General features: G+C 48.5%; 1 protein-coding gene across 1 annotated transcript in view; it reads right to left on the minus strand.

Moving 5' to 3' along the window:
* The window catches only part of NCKIPSD (NCK interacting protein with SH3 domain), a 51294-nt gene that overhangs the window by 22752 nt on the left and 14346 nt on the right, over positions 1 to 14196 (minus strand). The window contains exons 2-4 of the mRNA XM_017832456.1: positions 7091 to 7203; positions 6132 to 6333; positions 1647 to 1734 (exon numbers count right to left, since the gene is read on the minus strand). Of these exons, the coding sequence (XP_017687945.1) occupies positions 1647 to 1734; positions 6132 to 6333; positions 7091 to 7203 (403 nt within the window). The remainder of the gene's footprint in view (positions 1 to 1646; positions 1735 to 6131; positions 6334 to 7090; positions 7204 to 14196) is intronic.

The raw sequence follows: 14196 nt of genomic DNA on the forward strand, positions 1-14196 counted from the left end.
CTCTCCAACATTTGATCACGAGCCCTGCAGCCCTGCTAGCACCCACTGCTTTCACAAGCCTTCACGTTACTTGCTCTACTGTATTTGTCCCCCCACCTCCAGTTTTGACTAGCTCTAGCAGTGGGAGTCCCACCTTCCAAGGGAAAAAATCCACTACAAGCAAGATTTTTCTTTCTTTTAACCTGCTCTAATATACAGTTTTGGTAAGTCTTATCTGTTAGTTTCTAGTGGGCAGAAACATATCTGGGTCCTTCACTGACTATGAAAAGTTACTTGGGCAAACAGTGGGCTATCTGGAGCTTCACAAGAGCAGCTGGTGCTAGTGCTGGAAGAGAAGGAGCTGCACCCCATGGGGAGCCCAACTCCCAGGGAAGGCAATTACTCCCCACCACACCAAAGGAAGGAGCAATGGGACAGACATTAAATGCCTTTGCTGCACCTCTGCAGGCAACTCCAACCCTTCCTGCTCCATCAATTCGGGGAGCCCTCCACACTCCATCCACTGCTCCACCCTAAGGCAAGCACTGCCTAGGCAGGAAAACTGTGCCCTTCACTCCCTCAGGGGTTCAGCATCCCTCTTGATCCTCCTCCTCCTCGAGGACCATTCATGAATCACAGCTCCCACCGTGCTTCATTAAATCAAGACAATGAGTTGAAGGAAACTGACCTTTGCAAACTCCCACTACCACAGTGAAAAATGGCTCAATACCATTAAGTACCATTAAGGAAGCTGATGCCAGTCCCAGGTCTCAATTAACTACCTGCAAGTCAATAGTTCTGCCCTGCTCCACACAAGGGGACATGAGTGGGCTTCAGATGGGCTGTGTGTCACTAATGGCATCACCATCACAGCACAGGAGAGCACTTGGGCAAGCTGGCAGCAACTCTGCAGGATGACCACTGCCTCTGCAAGCCCAACCACACTGAAGATAGAGAAATTCCTGCCCCATGGTCCTGATATGAAGTGCTCCTCACTAGCTCCTCCTCTGCCTGTTGGCAGCACACAGGCAGCTGTGCCCCTGCTATTATTACTGCTCCCTACAGGCACCAGCCACTGATTTTATGGAAATCCCACCACTGTACAGAGAAAGTGTCAGACAGATTGGGAGTTAAAAGCAAAACTTGAGACTGCACTAAAAGCCAGTGAGCAACCCTGGTGAGCACCTCTGCACTGCAAGGGAACACTCCCTCTGCCTTGCTGGGAGATGGCCATGGAGTCTGCAGGAGAAAAAGGATCTTGAATCACTGAGGTTGTGCACTGGCCAGACCAGCCACATGAGCAGGCAGAAAGTTTGCTCCTTGGAGAGCACCACAATTCCCAGGGCCACAGTCACCAGAGGAGCAGGAGAATGCTGTACCTGGCACCTATCCACAAGCATCAGGCTGCCCAGACTCTCCCAGATCAAAGAAGGCCTGAAGAACCACGGACCACCAGCTCAGGACCATTACATTAAAACCTACAGGAATCTAGGCTATACATATGCTACAGACAGAGATATATTTATAAGGATATAAATCCTATAGGAATTTAAAACATAGATTAGGATGCTCTTCTAAGCACAAAGCAAAAGCATCCAGGCATCCTGGCTGTTACGTCACCCAGTGTTTGTTTTGTGCCTGAGATCTGGAAAGCTGTTTGTCCTTACTTTTAATGGGAGCAGCAATCTGTGCGTTCTTGCGCTTCTCCGGAGGTGGGGGGGTGACAGGAGCAGCACGCCGGGCCTGTGGTGGGATCTGTAAGGAAACATTTCAGAGCAATCAAAGGAGGTTGATGATAAAGACATTCTCTGTTATGAAACCTTCCTTCACGTGTGCGTGTGTACATTTGTCCTTACATCTCTCTCATCATTCAGGGAAGTTTTCTCAGGAGGACAAATATTAATAGGCAGCTTCCTAGAAGAACAAAGCAGGACTCAAGCTGGCTTCATCCCCTCCCCGTGACAGGCAAAGCAGCCCTTGTTTAATTGCTGTGTTCAGCGACACACGGCACATACATCGTGTAGACCTGTCAAGCATTTACTCCTCCTTTATTCCAAATGCAATCCCACACACTCGCTGTGTCTCCACATTACTCTCAATAGCTCCACAGAGGCTGCAAACAGAGTGCATATTTACACACTCTTCTGGAGAGCTCCATTACATCAGCTACAAATACCCCTGCAGAAAGACAAAGCCAAGGACTGGAGACATGTAAATGCCTTTTCCATGCTTTCAGAGCTACTTCTGTTCATGCAGGGAGAAAACAGGGCTAGACTCTCTGTGCAATACTACACTACCTATAGCAAGACCTGCTGGGAAAAGCTTTTGCCAGGGAGTTGCATTAATTCTCTCCATCTGGGGTTTCTCCTGTAAGTCTCTTCTTCTAGGAACACCAAGCCAGCAGTGCACAAGCCCCAGATGCAGATTCCTACACTCATCTTTTCCTGTCAGACCTAAACACCACGATCAGCGACATCACTTTCACCCGGAATTACTCTGCTGAGATGCAGCCTCAGGGTTAAACTCTGATCAGTAGGACGTCACTGAACACAGCAGCCAAGACAGGTGGGAGTACACTGCATCAATACTCCAGTCCTCACAGCCCAACAGCTCAGGGCCAGGAGACTCAGTTTGGGACCTCTTAGGACTTGTGTGATTCAGAGCCTGCTGCCTGAAACATGTCCCTGTTTTTATGGGATATTGCAATCACTGTCTGCAGCAAAACCACCCAGGGCAGCACAGGAAGGGAAAGGAGATGATGCCTCAATGTCTCAGGTAACCCAGGCTGAAGCCCGTTGGAATCTGTAGCAAAATTTAGTCCATCACAAGGGTGAATTTTCAAGGTTTGTTTAGCTCTGGATGAGAAGTTTTTCCGTTCCTTGTCATTACTGAACAGGCCTGTAACTCCACACAGGGCACAGAGCTCTGCCACCCCACAGTGAAAATCTGAGACAGGGTCCTGAAGTGTCTATCTTACATAGCTCAGTACAAGGAGAATGAAAAATGTACTTTTCCCCCCTAGATTCAGGAAGGGCAGAAACCTCCTCTGAAATGGGAGCGAAAATAAGACACTTCAGGAGCCACCTCAAATGTTCAAGACTCGATGCCAAAATCTGACAATACAGGTGAGGTTCTCACAGCCCATGACTGGACCCTATCAGACAAGTGAAGATGCAGCAGTTTGCACAAAGACTTTTTAAAAAGCATCTCTCAGTCCCTTTCTCCCACCCAACACCAAATACATCCAATCTTTTACTATGTCACTGAAGTCGCTTCTTTATGAGGGCCTTCAGCTGGTGGATTAGCATGAGACACTGCTGCAGACTCCCAGCCTGAGCTCTCTGCTCTTGTCAATCCACCCCACATTGTTCTCTGGGTGCAATGCTACATGATACTTGCATACAGCTTCAAAAATGATCCGTGTCAGTCCAAAAAGAGACTGCACAGCTGAGAGAGGCCAAGCAGATCAGGAGGGGTCTCTGCATCGCATGGTTGGCAGGCTGGTCCCAAATCCAGAAGGCTCAGCTGTGCTAAAAGCAGAGCCCTCTCTGCAGAGGGATGGAGCTGACAGCACGAGTCAGAACTGCTTGACATGGCACGGGATTTAACAGCCAGGCAGGCTCGGAGCTTAGAGCAGACGCATAACATTTTTTGGAGATAGCTAGGGTTGGGTCATTCTGGAGTACTTCCATGGCCTCACTGGCTCTTCCAAATGTACCACACAAGTTTAACACAGTTATTACAGACTAATGCTTAAATTAATAGATGTACAGCTAACACTAGCTCAGCCCTGCCAGCCTCATTTAGATGGCCACACACCACAGTCCAAGCGGCTGCGATGGGAACATGAAGCATCACATGAATTTCCTCAATGCCTGCCCAGGCTGGGAGGTGCCACAGGGTCAGGAGTCATGAGGTATAACTGATGGCCATCCCCAGCCTTCACCCCACATCCCAGCCACTGCCTGGGGCCAAGAGGAGGATGTACAACACCAACCCTCCCAAGGTAAGGGGAGAAAACATTTGTGCAGCTGCTGTGTGGAAGGTGACCATGCAGGAGTCCCTGCAGTTCAGATCCCACCTGTTCAGAGGGGAGAAGATGAGGGACCTTACCAAATGTCCAGAGGGAAGCAACTATACTTGTGTTGTATACTCCCTTTCCCTAGGCCTCTACAAGGGGGCCGTGAACTTCCCCAAATCTGCACATTTGCTTCCTCCCCCTTTCTGTTTTGCAGGGACTGATAGCAGAGGTTCTGTTCCCTGCACTGCTCAAGACAAGAGCTGACTCAACCATAACACTCCCATTCCCTTCCCAGTGAGGCAGGCAGAGAACACCACCACTCACTCCTTCAACTCCTGGGAACAATGCTATTACAGTAGGAACCTTTAAACAAAATAACAAAACAATAAACCAAATGAACAATCTCCCACCCACCACCTCCTCCAGGCAAACTCTGCCAAGCCAGACACACTGGTCTGCAGCAAAGGTTTCTGAGATGAGCATCACAAACCCACTGAGCATGCACAAACACAGCAGACTGACTAAAATACTCTGAGAGCCCAACCTCCTCCCTTGACAGCTGGTATGAAACTGCCCCAGCCTCCCACCTTATGCTAACTGAAGGAGCTGAAGAGAAACTCAGCACCACTGCCATCACCAAGTACTTCAGCCAGTTCAAGCCCTGAGAGCAAAGCCACTGAGAAGAAATTTGCACCTCAAATTTTGCTTAAGTTTTCAGATGCAAACATTGAACACGCCTGAAAATCCAAGCAGTGAAAAGCACATGCCAGACCTCTGCTTCTCCAGAGTTAGTTACAAAGTTTGGATTGCAGTAGGTCTCCTCTTAGGCTGCTGCATAACCAGTGGAAGAAAGCAATGCTGCTTCCTCCACTTTGTATATTCAAAGCACACAGGAAATCCGTTAGCTGAGCTGTTAAAATCTCAAGGAGCCCTTTCAGCAGAGGGCTAAGCTGGAAGCCCTTCGACTGCATCCTCAGTGCCACCCAGGCAGAAACAGTTCTTTGTCAGCCAAGGAATTTGTCTTCCTCCTTTTCTGACAAGCAACCAAACCACAGACAAATAAAGACAGGGAATCAGCATGGAGAATGGGATGTAAGGTGCTCCATTCACTCAGCCCTTAATGTACAGGCTTGGGAATAGAGCTGGTTTGCCTGCCCAGGAACAAAAAAGATACCAAGGAGCAAAATGGGGTTTGTAGGGATTGATATGTTCTGTGTGAGCCAGAGCTACCTCTCATCTCCACAGACTCACAGTTCTTCAAGTGTAAAACAAGCCTCATCTGCTTGGAGTGACAGCATATCAGTACCTTATAAACACACTGCCTCCAAACACTCAGCCCAGAGACATGAAGAAAAACTACAATGCACATGTTCATCTGTAGGAGAAAAAAAATACCTCCGTGCTCATCCTTGCTTGGCGCCTTTAGCCCTAACATCCAGCTACACCTACACAGTGAAATTGGCCACATCCTTCATCCCCAACAACTGCTACATCCATCCTGGGCTGCTACTTTGAAGCCTCGCTGGCGCCTCACAGTAACCTTGGAACTCTGTGTCACCAAGATAAAAAAAAAAATCTGCTCTAAATCATATTTCCTGCAATTTATCTTTAATTCATCGTGACAAGCAATGTTCAGACAAAGCAGGATCTTTGGGGTTTTGTTCTTTTTTTTTTTTGTTTTGGGTAGTATAAATAGGCAGCCACACCAGATAAAATGCTTAAGGACCAATGATCTTGTTGTGCAGACATAAGGGGAAAACGAAGCAGAGCTCAGTACTTGGAGGGAGTTCTGCTGCTCACGTCAAAACTGCTTTTCAAAGTATTCTCCAGGGAGCCTGCAATCCTTTTAAAAAGTTGCCAAGAGACAGTCACCCAATATAGAGTGGATCTTACATGTTACTATAAAACCACAGACCCTCAAGGATTCAAAAAAAAGCATCACAAATGTAAATGGCACAGGGACCGTTCCAGATTTCTTACATAGAGACACCACCACTTTACACTGCTGTACTCGCAGGCAAGCAGCACAAACGCTTGACTTGTGACTGAAGCTGCAAAGGCATTTTATTAACAGGACAAGCGATGTCGCACCACCAAAGGAGGAGCCCAGAAAGTGTCCAGCCGCTGTTACCTGGTAGAGACCTTCATCCTCCTCCTCGAACTCGGTGTTTGGAAGACTGTGGTGTCGCTCGTACCCTGTCCGGCACACCCCGTTGGGCTGCCGTGCCACATCCAGATGGTGGTCGCTGGAGGACTGTGTCATAACCGTCCCCTGCGGGGTGGGAGAGTGGCTTTTGCGGGACACAGTCTCCTTCCGGTGATGGATCAGTTTTCTGAAACAGAATGATGACATCAGGAAGAGCAAAGCTCAAGGGAGCGACCATCCTGCAACATTTGAATTGTATTTTTAACTGATTTATTGCATTTGGGTTATATATTCCAGAATGGGCTACATTACTCTGAACACCAACTCCAGTTTCATTAACAACTAAGGAAGCACTTCTGGGGGAGGAAGGAAGAGGCTTTGCAAGAGCCCATAATTTATTCATCAGTTCGCTGGAGAAAAAATGCCTCTTCCTCGGGGGAGAGTCACATATTGCATCGCAAGCTTCAGAAATTGCATGCACTTTAGAAACACTGTTCAACTGAGATTAAACCAGCGTGCCTCAGCACAGAGTGTGAGGTGTCATAGAAAAACAAAAATCCTCCCACAAGCAATTATTTGAGAACATATTAAGGACCTTCTGCCACATGCCAACAACCCCTACAATTTCTGGCTGGTAGAGCAGAGAAAATGCAGCCAGAAAGGTTTTGGATTTCTCCTCCAAGCCTACAATGCAGCTGAGAGTTTCCTCTTCTTGGCATTCACAGGGAGAGAGGGGCAAGGCTAAAGTTCTGCTTTGCTGGACACGGTTGTCAAGAGGAGCAGGAGCAGTTGCCAGCTGGGAAGCTCAGAGTGGAGCAGTCACTTTGCAGCACAGGGGCTCAAATCAATGATGTCCAGCTTGACCCCCAAGGATAGAATCACATAAGCATCACACACTGACCACCCTCCATCCACCAGCTCTCCCAGGTGCCCGTCGTACTTACTGGAGGACATCCCTCTGCTCCAGGTTGTATTTTCCCCCATTTTTCATGGCGGCATTGTGCACAGCCTCGATGGCACGGTCAATAGACTGGAGAACCACATCTTGCTCCAGCACCTGAGAAACAACATTCCACACGTTATTGCGCCGCTTCAGCTCAGGTTCTGTTGCACCAGAGTTTACAGCAGGAGAGACCACAGTAAGGTAAACTCCCAGAGTTTACATTTGGAAAAGAATGTCACTGTTACAAGCACCAAATTACCCTATAGGAACACCAGGGGCAGAGCTTAAGGACCATTCAGCAGCCTTGGATATTCAAGCATGCCGCAGAGAGCTTCTGAAATCCCACTGCAAAGCCCAGTTTATCCCAAACTCAATTATTCCAGTTCTTACTGCCCTGCTATGGAGCAAATACGCAGCTGTGAATGCGACAGACAGAGCTGAAATCTGGTGGCCTCCAGAGTCTGTTGACTCTGGATTTGGTTTTTTTGCTCACTTTTTTCTTAATGGCTTTTATACTTGTTTTGTAACTTGAAGTGCCTTTTTCAAATCTCCTCCCAAACTGTCACAGAAACATTTATTCCTCCTGCCAGCCACTTTAGTGCTCCTTACTGCATTTAAATAAACACCATCCTTGAAACAAGAAATACCAAAGACACCATTCCCTGGGCTCACACAAGATGCTGGGAGAGCTGTAGTGAAGGGGAACGGGAAGATAAGGCAGGTTTCTACACTTTTGACACTCTTCAAGGCTTCGTTTATCAGCAGCTGACATGCCTTCAGGAGAAAAGACCTTTACAGGACTAAGGCAGAAGGCAAAGGACACGCTATGGAGTCTTTGCCCTGGATGCAGCAGACTCACAGGTCTCCCACAAGCTGCCACTGGTGCCTGCACTGTCCCTTCGGTCCTGCTGGTCCAGCTCCAGCCCACACACAAGGGGAGGAGGGGAATGTTTGGGCACCAGTGCTCACTGCAGCTGTTTGAACACTAAACCCCCCTTTATCTTCACGTGCTTTGGCCCCCCTCCCTGCATCAGAGCAACTATTAATCCAGCCAAGGAACGGCTGGAATCTCATCAAGGATGCACCTTAATTGGCCTTAGGGGGCTGCAGAGCACAGAAGGCAAGCCCTCCCCGCCAGGGCTGAAAGTGCCTGCCTCCATAGCACTGGCATGCAGTTTTCTGAAAACATGGTATGTATTATTTATATCCTGATTAATTGCTTAACCAAATGTGAATTAGCAGCTACCGCAGACTGTGGGGGAGAAAACAGGGTATGGATGAGAGGCCTCCTTTGCAATACTCAGCTTTGAAATATTTAGGAAGGTTTTTTCTTTTTTGTTGGTTTGTTTTCCCAAGAAAAAGAGATAGGAAAGAAAGCAACTGGGGAAAACTCAAAAAATAAAACCAAATTTGTTAAAGTATTGGGTCAAGGACAAAACCAACACTCAGAACTCAACTTTAGGATGAAGCCTCCAAGCAGCCCCATATGGCCTAGGGAGCATTTCACCACAACTACAGAACTAAGTAAGGAAACAGAGCAAAGCACATTTGAAAACATTCCAAGGAGGGTTGGAAGGAACGGCAAGTTATTTCAGAGAATTCACCTCGTTTTCTGAGAAGAGAAAATTACAGCAAGCTGCATGTTCTCTCTAGGAAGGGGGAGTGGGAGCAGTGCAGAAGCCTCCAAGGCTGCTGTCCCCAGGGGAATGCCAGTGCTGCTCCGAGCACCACAGTCCCCCACCCTTTGCACAGCTCGCTCACGCTCCTGCAGTCCCACAGGAGCTCCCACCCCAAAATTCAACACAATTCCTCTTACAGTCTCCAAACACTGGCCCTGGTGCACTCCCTGTTCCCCTATTTGTAGTCCCTCCACATTCACCACCATCCTCTCCAAAACCAGCCCCTCCACAAGTTGCAGCCCTTTGTGCTTCCTTCTTTCACCCTCTCCATCCTGCCAGCCTTTCACACACATGGGTTTCAATCCTTTCTCAGTCTGATCATCCCAGGAAAGACTGCACTAAGAGCACTAAATCCCGCTGAACAGCTCAGCATCTCTGCCCTCCTCTGGAGGGCACATCAGCACCATCCACAGCCCACAGGAATCCACGAAGAATGGTTTGGGTTAGAAGGGACCTTAAAAATCGTCTAGTTCCAACTCCCATCATGAGTAGGAATGTCACCCACTAGACCAGGCTGCCCAGAGCCCCAGTTGCACCTGGCCTTGAACACTTCCAGGGATGGGGCATCTACAACTTCTCTGGGCAACCTGTTCCAGTGCCTCATAGCTCTCCAAGTAGAGAACGTCTCTCTAACATCTAATCTAAATATCTCCTCTTCTAGTTTAAAACTGTTCCCTCCCATCACTACCTGCCTGTGCAAAGAGTCATTCTCCATCTTTTCATAAGGTCCCTTTACTGGAAGCAATGAGGTCTCCCCAAAGCTTTCTCTCCCCACTCTTTCAGCCTGTCTTCATAGGAGAGGTGCTTCTATAGAGCTGCTCCTTGCTGTGCAGTGCCATTTGTTATGGAGAGGGTGCTTCCTTTCTGATAAAACACGACATCTTCACACTAATGCAACAGTGTTGTGACAACTGGCTTTTAGCTGCCATTCTCTTTCCTTTGTTTCTGCTCCCCAACCCTCCATTAACAGGGCCCTGTCAAAGGGCTGGAATAAAAAAGCAGCATTAACTTGCCACTTGCACTTTATGACATTGTTGATGCTGCTCATAAATCATCTCCTCCCTTTCTCAGCTGAGCTGGGGGGGCAGCAGGGTTGTCAGCACAAGGGCTGCCTTGCATTCTAGGTTTGTAGGACACCCAGCATTGGGGATCCCCTGAACTGTAGTCATAAACTTAAAAAATAGAAAACAGAATCCTGCATAGGTCATGTGGTTCAAAGGAATCCACACACTCCCCGGGTTAGCCAAAATGACACTGCTTTGTTTGAGGAGGATGGATGAATACGCACGTTACAGTTGAAAGAAGCACAGGTTGCATGGGAGCCAAAGTCAGGTTTGCCAAGGTCTCACCTATGATCTCCTCCTCCCTGGGACCCAGCAGGAGCTGGGTCCTTAGAAGCCCCACACAGCCCTGTGCTGCAATCCTGCCCCATCCCATGCTCTGGGATACAGAGATGAAAAAACCCTGCTCATAGCAGACTAAGCTAAGGCTCACATGGAAGCACAGGAATGCAAGAAGAGGGCATTGCTGTACAGTGTGCTGTCAAAGGAGACGTACAAAGCAAAGCCCAGGAATTCAGCGGGATTTACTGGAGCTGCACGGGTGGGGGCTGGCAGAGCCCCGAGCAACCACCGCAGCACGAGAGCTGTTAACTGTGTCCTTCACCAGCTACCAGCTCACCAGGCACAGCCACACCAGCGGCTCTGGAAAGGCGGAGAAGGGGGCAGGGACAGGGCACTGATGGCAGGGGAAGGTACTGGCCCTTTTGGGGTGAGCGCAGGGGTCTCCTTGGTCAGCGTGGGGTGACAGCGCCCAGGCTGTGGCCAAGAGGCTCCAACAGGGCACCACCTTCTGCCCAACGTACCATGAAGATCGAGGGGTATTTGGTGAAGTATTGATCCACATTCCTACTGGCATCTCACTCCAGAAGGGAGTGGCTGCCACCCCCTCTATCAGATATTTCTGATTTAATCAAACAAAATGCTGCAGCAGAGAAACACTAGGCTCTATAAGCAGCCTCCCACAACCTTCCTGGCTGCAGCAAGGGGCAGGGGGAGAGCAGAGCGGTGACCCTTGACGATCACAGGCCAGTCTGGCTAGGGGGCACTGGATCAGAGAACCAAGGGCACTGTCAGCACACCCTGCAGGTGACCAGCCCTGCAGGAACAAGTTACTGTTCAATTAGAGCCATGAATATCAGCCAGGAAACTGAATTTCTTCCTTCATAGCCCGGTGTAGGAGAATCACAGAAGCATCAATAAATCATTACTTCTTCGCTCCTTGCTAATAACACGAGCAAACAAAGGGTCTCCCCAGAGCCTGCTGCCCATTTCCTCCCCACCTGACGACAGAGCCAGACCTCAGCACTGCCCTGGGGTGCTCTGCACACCCCAAGGCAGGTGGGGAAGGATGCCTTCACCAGGGCCAAAGCCAGGCTTTTAAGAAGCATCATTACAGGATGTCTTGTGGGTATCTAAGCACAGCCAACACAGGGCATGGCCCTGCACAGGCAGGAATGCATCTACCCCCACAGCTCACACTGCTCCCATCCTCACTGCCCCAGCAGTCATCTCCCCAAAGAGAGCACACCCGCACAGGACATGTGGCACAGGATGATGAGAGACCTGACAGAAGACAATACTGGTGTCCTTGCACAAGCAGTACAACCTCTTCTTCTGCCCTCCCGGGCCTGTTGAAAATGTTGCCCCCTCCCTCTTCGTTTTCAGTCCTTCCACATGTACCACTGGAGTTGTTTAAATGCATTCACACAGAAGAACTTGCTCAACAGTCTAGAATAATCATACCTTTCAGAGAAGCATTTTCTAGACAAACAGGTTGACAGCTGCATCAGCTCAGACAGGCTGAGCCACTCTGCATGCATGAGGCTCCCACATTTATGAAAGTGGCCCATTAACGTATGGCAGCCTTTTCTTTGCCTCCGCAGGGGGCTGATACAAGAAAACATGGCTTTTTTTCCCCCCCTGCCTCCCCAGTTTTTAGTGATCAAGGGCATTTGCTCTTCTGCATGTGCAGGAATCGGTGCCCTCATCCTTGCGTCTGCCTTTGCAGCCAGAAGGGTGCCCAGGCAGGGCTGCTGATCTTCACCCTCATCTCATTGCTCCGGCTCTCACAACACAACAACAAAGGACAGACAAAGTTTTGTCTCCAGTGACAGCTCAGTTTTCATGCAGCTGCACTGACATGGACCACTGGTGAAATTAGGATATTTATCCTGCTGGCGTACACAGGCACAGGCTGGTTCTTTGTTACTCAAATCAGAGAGGAACACCACCTCTTAGGTCACATGCCCTTCACCCCCAGTCACCACCAGACTGTCTGCATGCTGTATTCCTTCCAGATTTAAATGATTGTGGCACCAATTTACAAAAATCAAGTATCCTTTGTCTGCAGCAGTGATGTGCCAGATCCAAATCCCCCCTTCGGGACCACAGCTCAAACAAATGGGCTGAGTTTTGGGTTTTTGCATTGCTGGGGGAAATTCAGCTCCTTTCTCTTCCCCTTTTTGCAGCCTCAATCAGAAATGTGCAGTCCCCAGGCTGTTGGCTAAGAGATATGCATTAACTTATTCTTGTCGGCACGAAGATATTGCGCCTCGCGGCACTTAAAAACACACGATAAAAACGCAAGTGAAAAACAATGGGCAACTGTCCTGGTTCCTGAGCAAATCAGATGAGAAAAGCTCCAAACAAACCTGCAGCATCTCTGACTCGCTAGCGAGCAAACAAAGACATGGCTGAGCTCTTCTGACAAAGAGGCAGCCCAGGAGCAGGTCAGGAATTCCTGCTGATGCGCTGTAGTGGGTTTCTAAAGGATCGGTGTTTTTCCACTGTGTGCTGACAGTAGCCGCTCGAGCAGACAGCCTGCACAAATGGGAAATGAAGAGAAAGGGTGGCTAGGGAAAGGGCTTAAGCTGTGCAAATCACGCTAAAGCAAAAGCCAGAGCTCCTGGCAAAAGAGATACATTAACTAGGGACAGTACAGGCACGAGAGGCATTTGGAACAAACAGAACCCTGAAGGCAGCAGAGGGATGCACAGCAGCCAAACCTCCACTGATTTCTCTTCCAAGAGCAGGCAGCTTTGGAGTCAGAGAAGGGGGCAGAGACAGGCTGAGGGACAGCGGAATGCATGAAACCCACCACTGCACACTTGGACTTCCCAAGGTGGAAAGGCTTCATCCTGGGTCTCTCCAGCCATGCAGACCCTGTTTACTGTCCACAACGACCAGAACTGGCCACTGATTCCTTCCCCTTGTAATTCTGTGCCCTTCAGTAACCAGAACACGTGTCTCATGCCAAAATACTCTAAAAGGATAAAACAGAGACAGAAGTTTTTGAAATAAAGTAATCAACACATAATTACATATCTTGCTTTCTCTGCTGCCTTAATTTTGCTCTCAATGTTTCAGGGGACTTCCAGGCTCAGCCTATCCCAGGTGAACAGCCTCCAGACAACAGAGCTGCCCCTCTGTTTAGGTTTACCTGTTCAGCATCCTTTTGGCACGCAATTGTCAAGCCAAGTCAATACTGATATGATCAACATGGCATCTGTGTAGAGGAAACTTACATTTCTACTGATATGTACTTATATATAAAGGATATACACACACACACACATATATATACACAGTAGTTACCATCTACACTGAAAAAGAAAACTGTAGATAGCCTCTGCTTTGATGAAAGCTCAGGATTATGAACCAGGATATACCAAGGTGGAAGGAAAGACACTACAGGGAAGTGCTAGAAGTTATTCTATGATTTTTAACATATTAGCACTTAAAGTTGCAAAAAAAGCCAACAGAAGGGGCTGTGCCAGTCTTTGCAGTCTTCAGCTTGGCAGCCAAAGAAACAGCTACAGATGCCCTTTGCTCACTGAGATTCAGCACAGCTCCAAGATCACGTGCACACAATTAGCCCAGGTCTATAAGAAAGCCCCTCTAATAATTATGATCAAAAATACAACTAACGTCTAAGTTCCCAGAATGCTGGGAAGAGTGCAAGGTGCTAATCTCAGCCCATCTTTGTTTTGATTGAGTTGGCAAAAACACGGACTGTGGGCTGAAGATCCAGTTGCAGAAACACTCTTTGCAGTTAATCAGGTTTGCCAAGCATTGCCAGGACAAGGGGCAAGGTCAGAGCCCAGAGGAAGGAACAAGTCTGGGAAACCGTGCAAGTCCGGGCTCCTCTTTTGGCATTCAGAGATGAAGGTTGAGTTTCCCTCCAAAATCTGTTTCCATAGCAGAGACTGTAGCAAAATGCCAGAAAGGTGACAATCATATGAGAGGCAGGACGAAGAAATTCAAATTTCTGCCACGTTCAAGAGAACTCTCTCCCTTCCCATTCTCCTCTGCCTTGGAGCACATTTCCAGCATATGAGGATCAAGCAAGTAAAGTCTCCAAGGTCAAG

This window comes from Lepidothrix coronata, unplaced genomic scaffold (genome assembly GCF_001604755.1).
Source record: "Lepidothrix coronata isolate B3197 unplaced genomic scaffold, Lepidothrix_coronata-1.0 Scaffold202, whole genome shotgun sequence".
NCBI classification, from domain to species: Eukaryota; Metazoa; Chordata; class Aves; order Passeriformes; family Pipridae; genus Lepidothrix; species Lepidothrix coronata.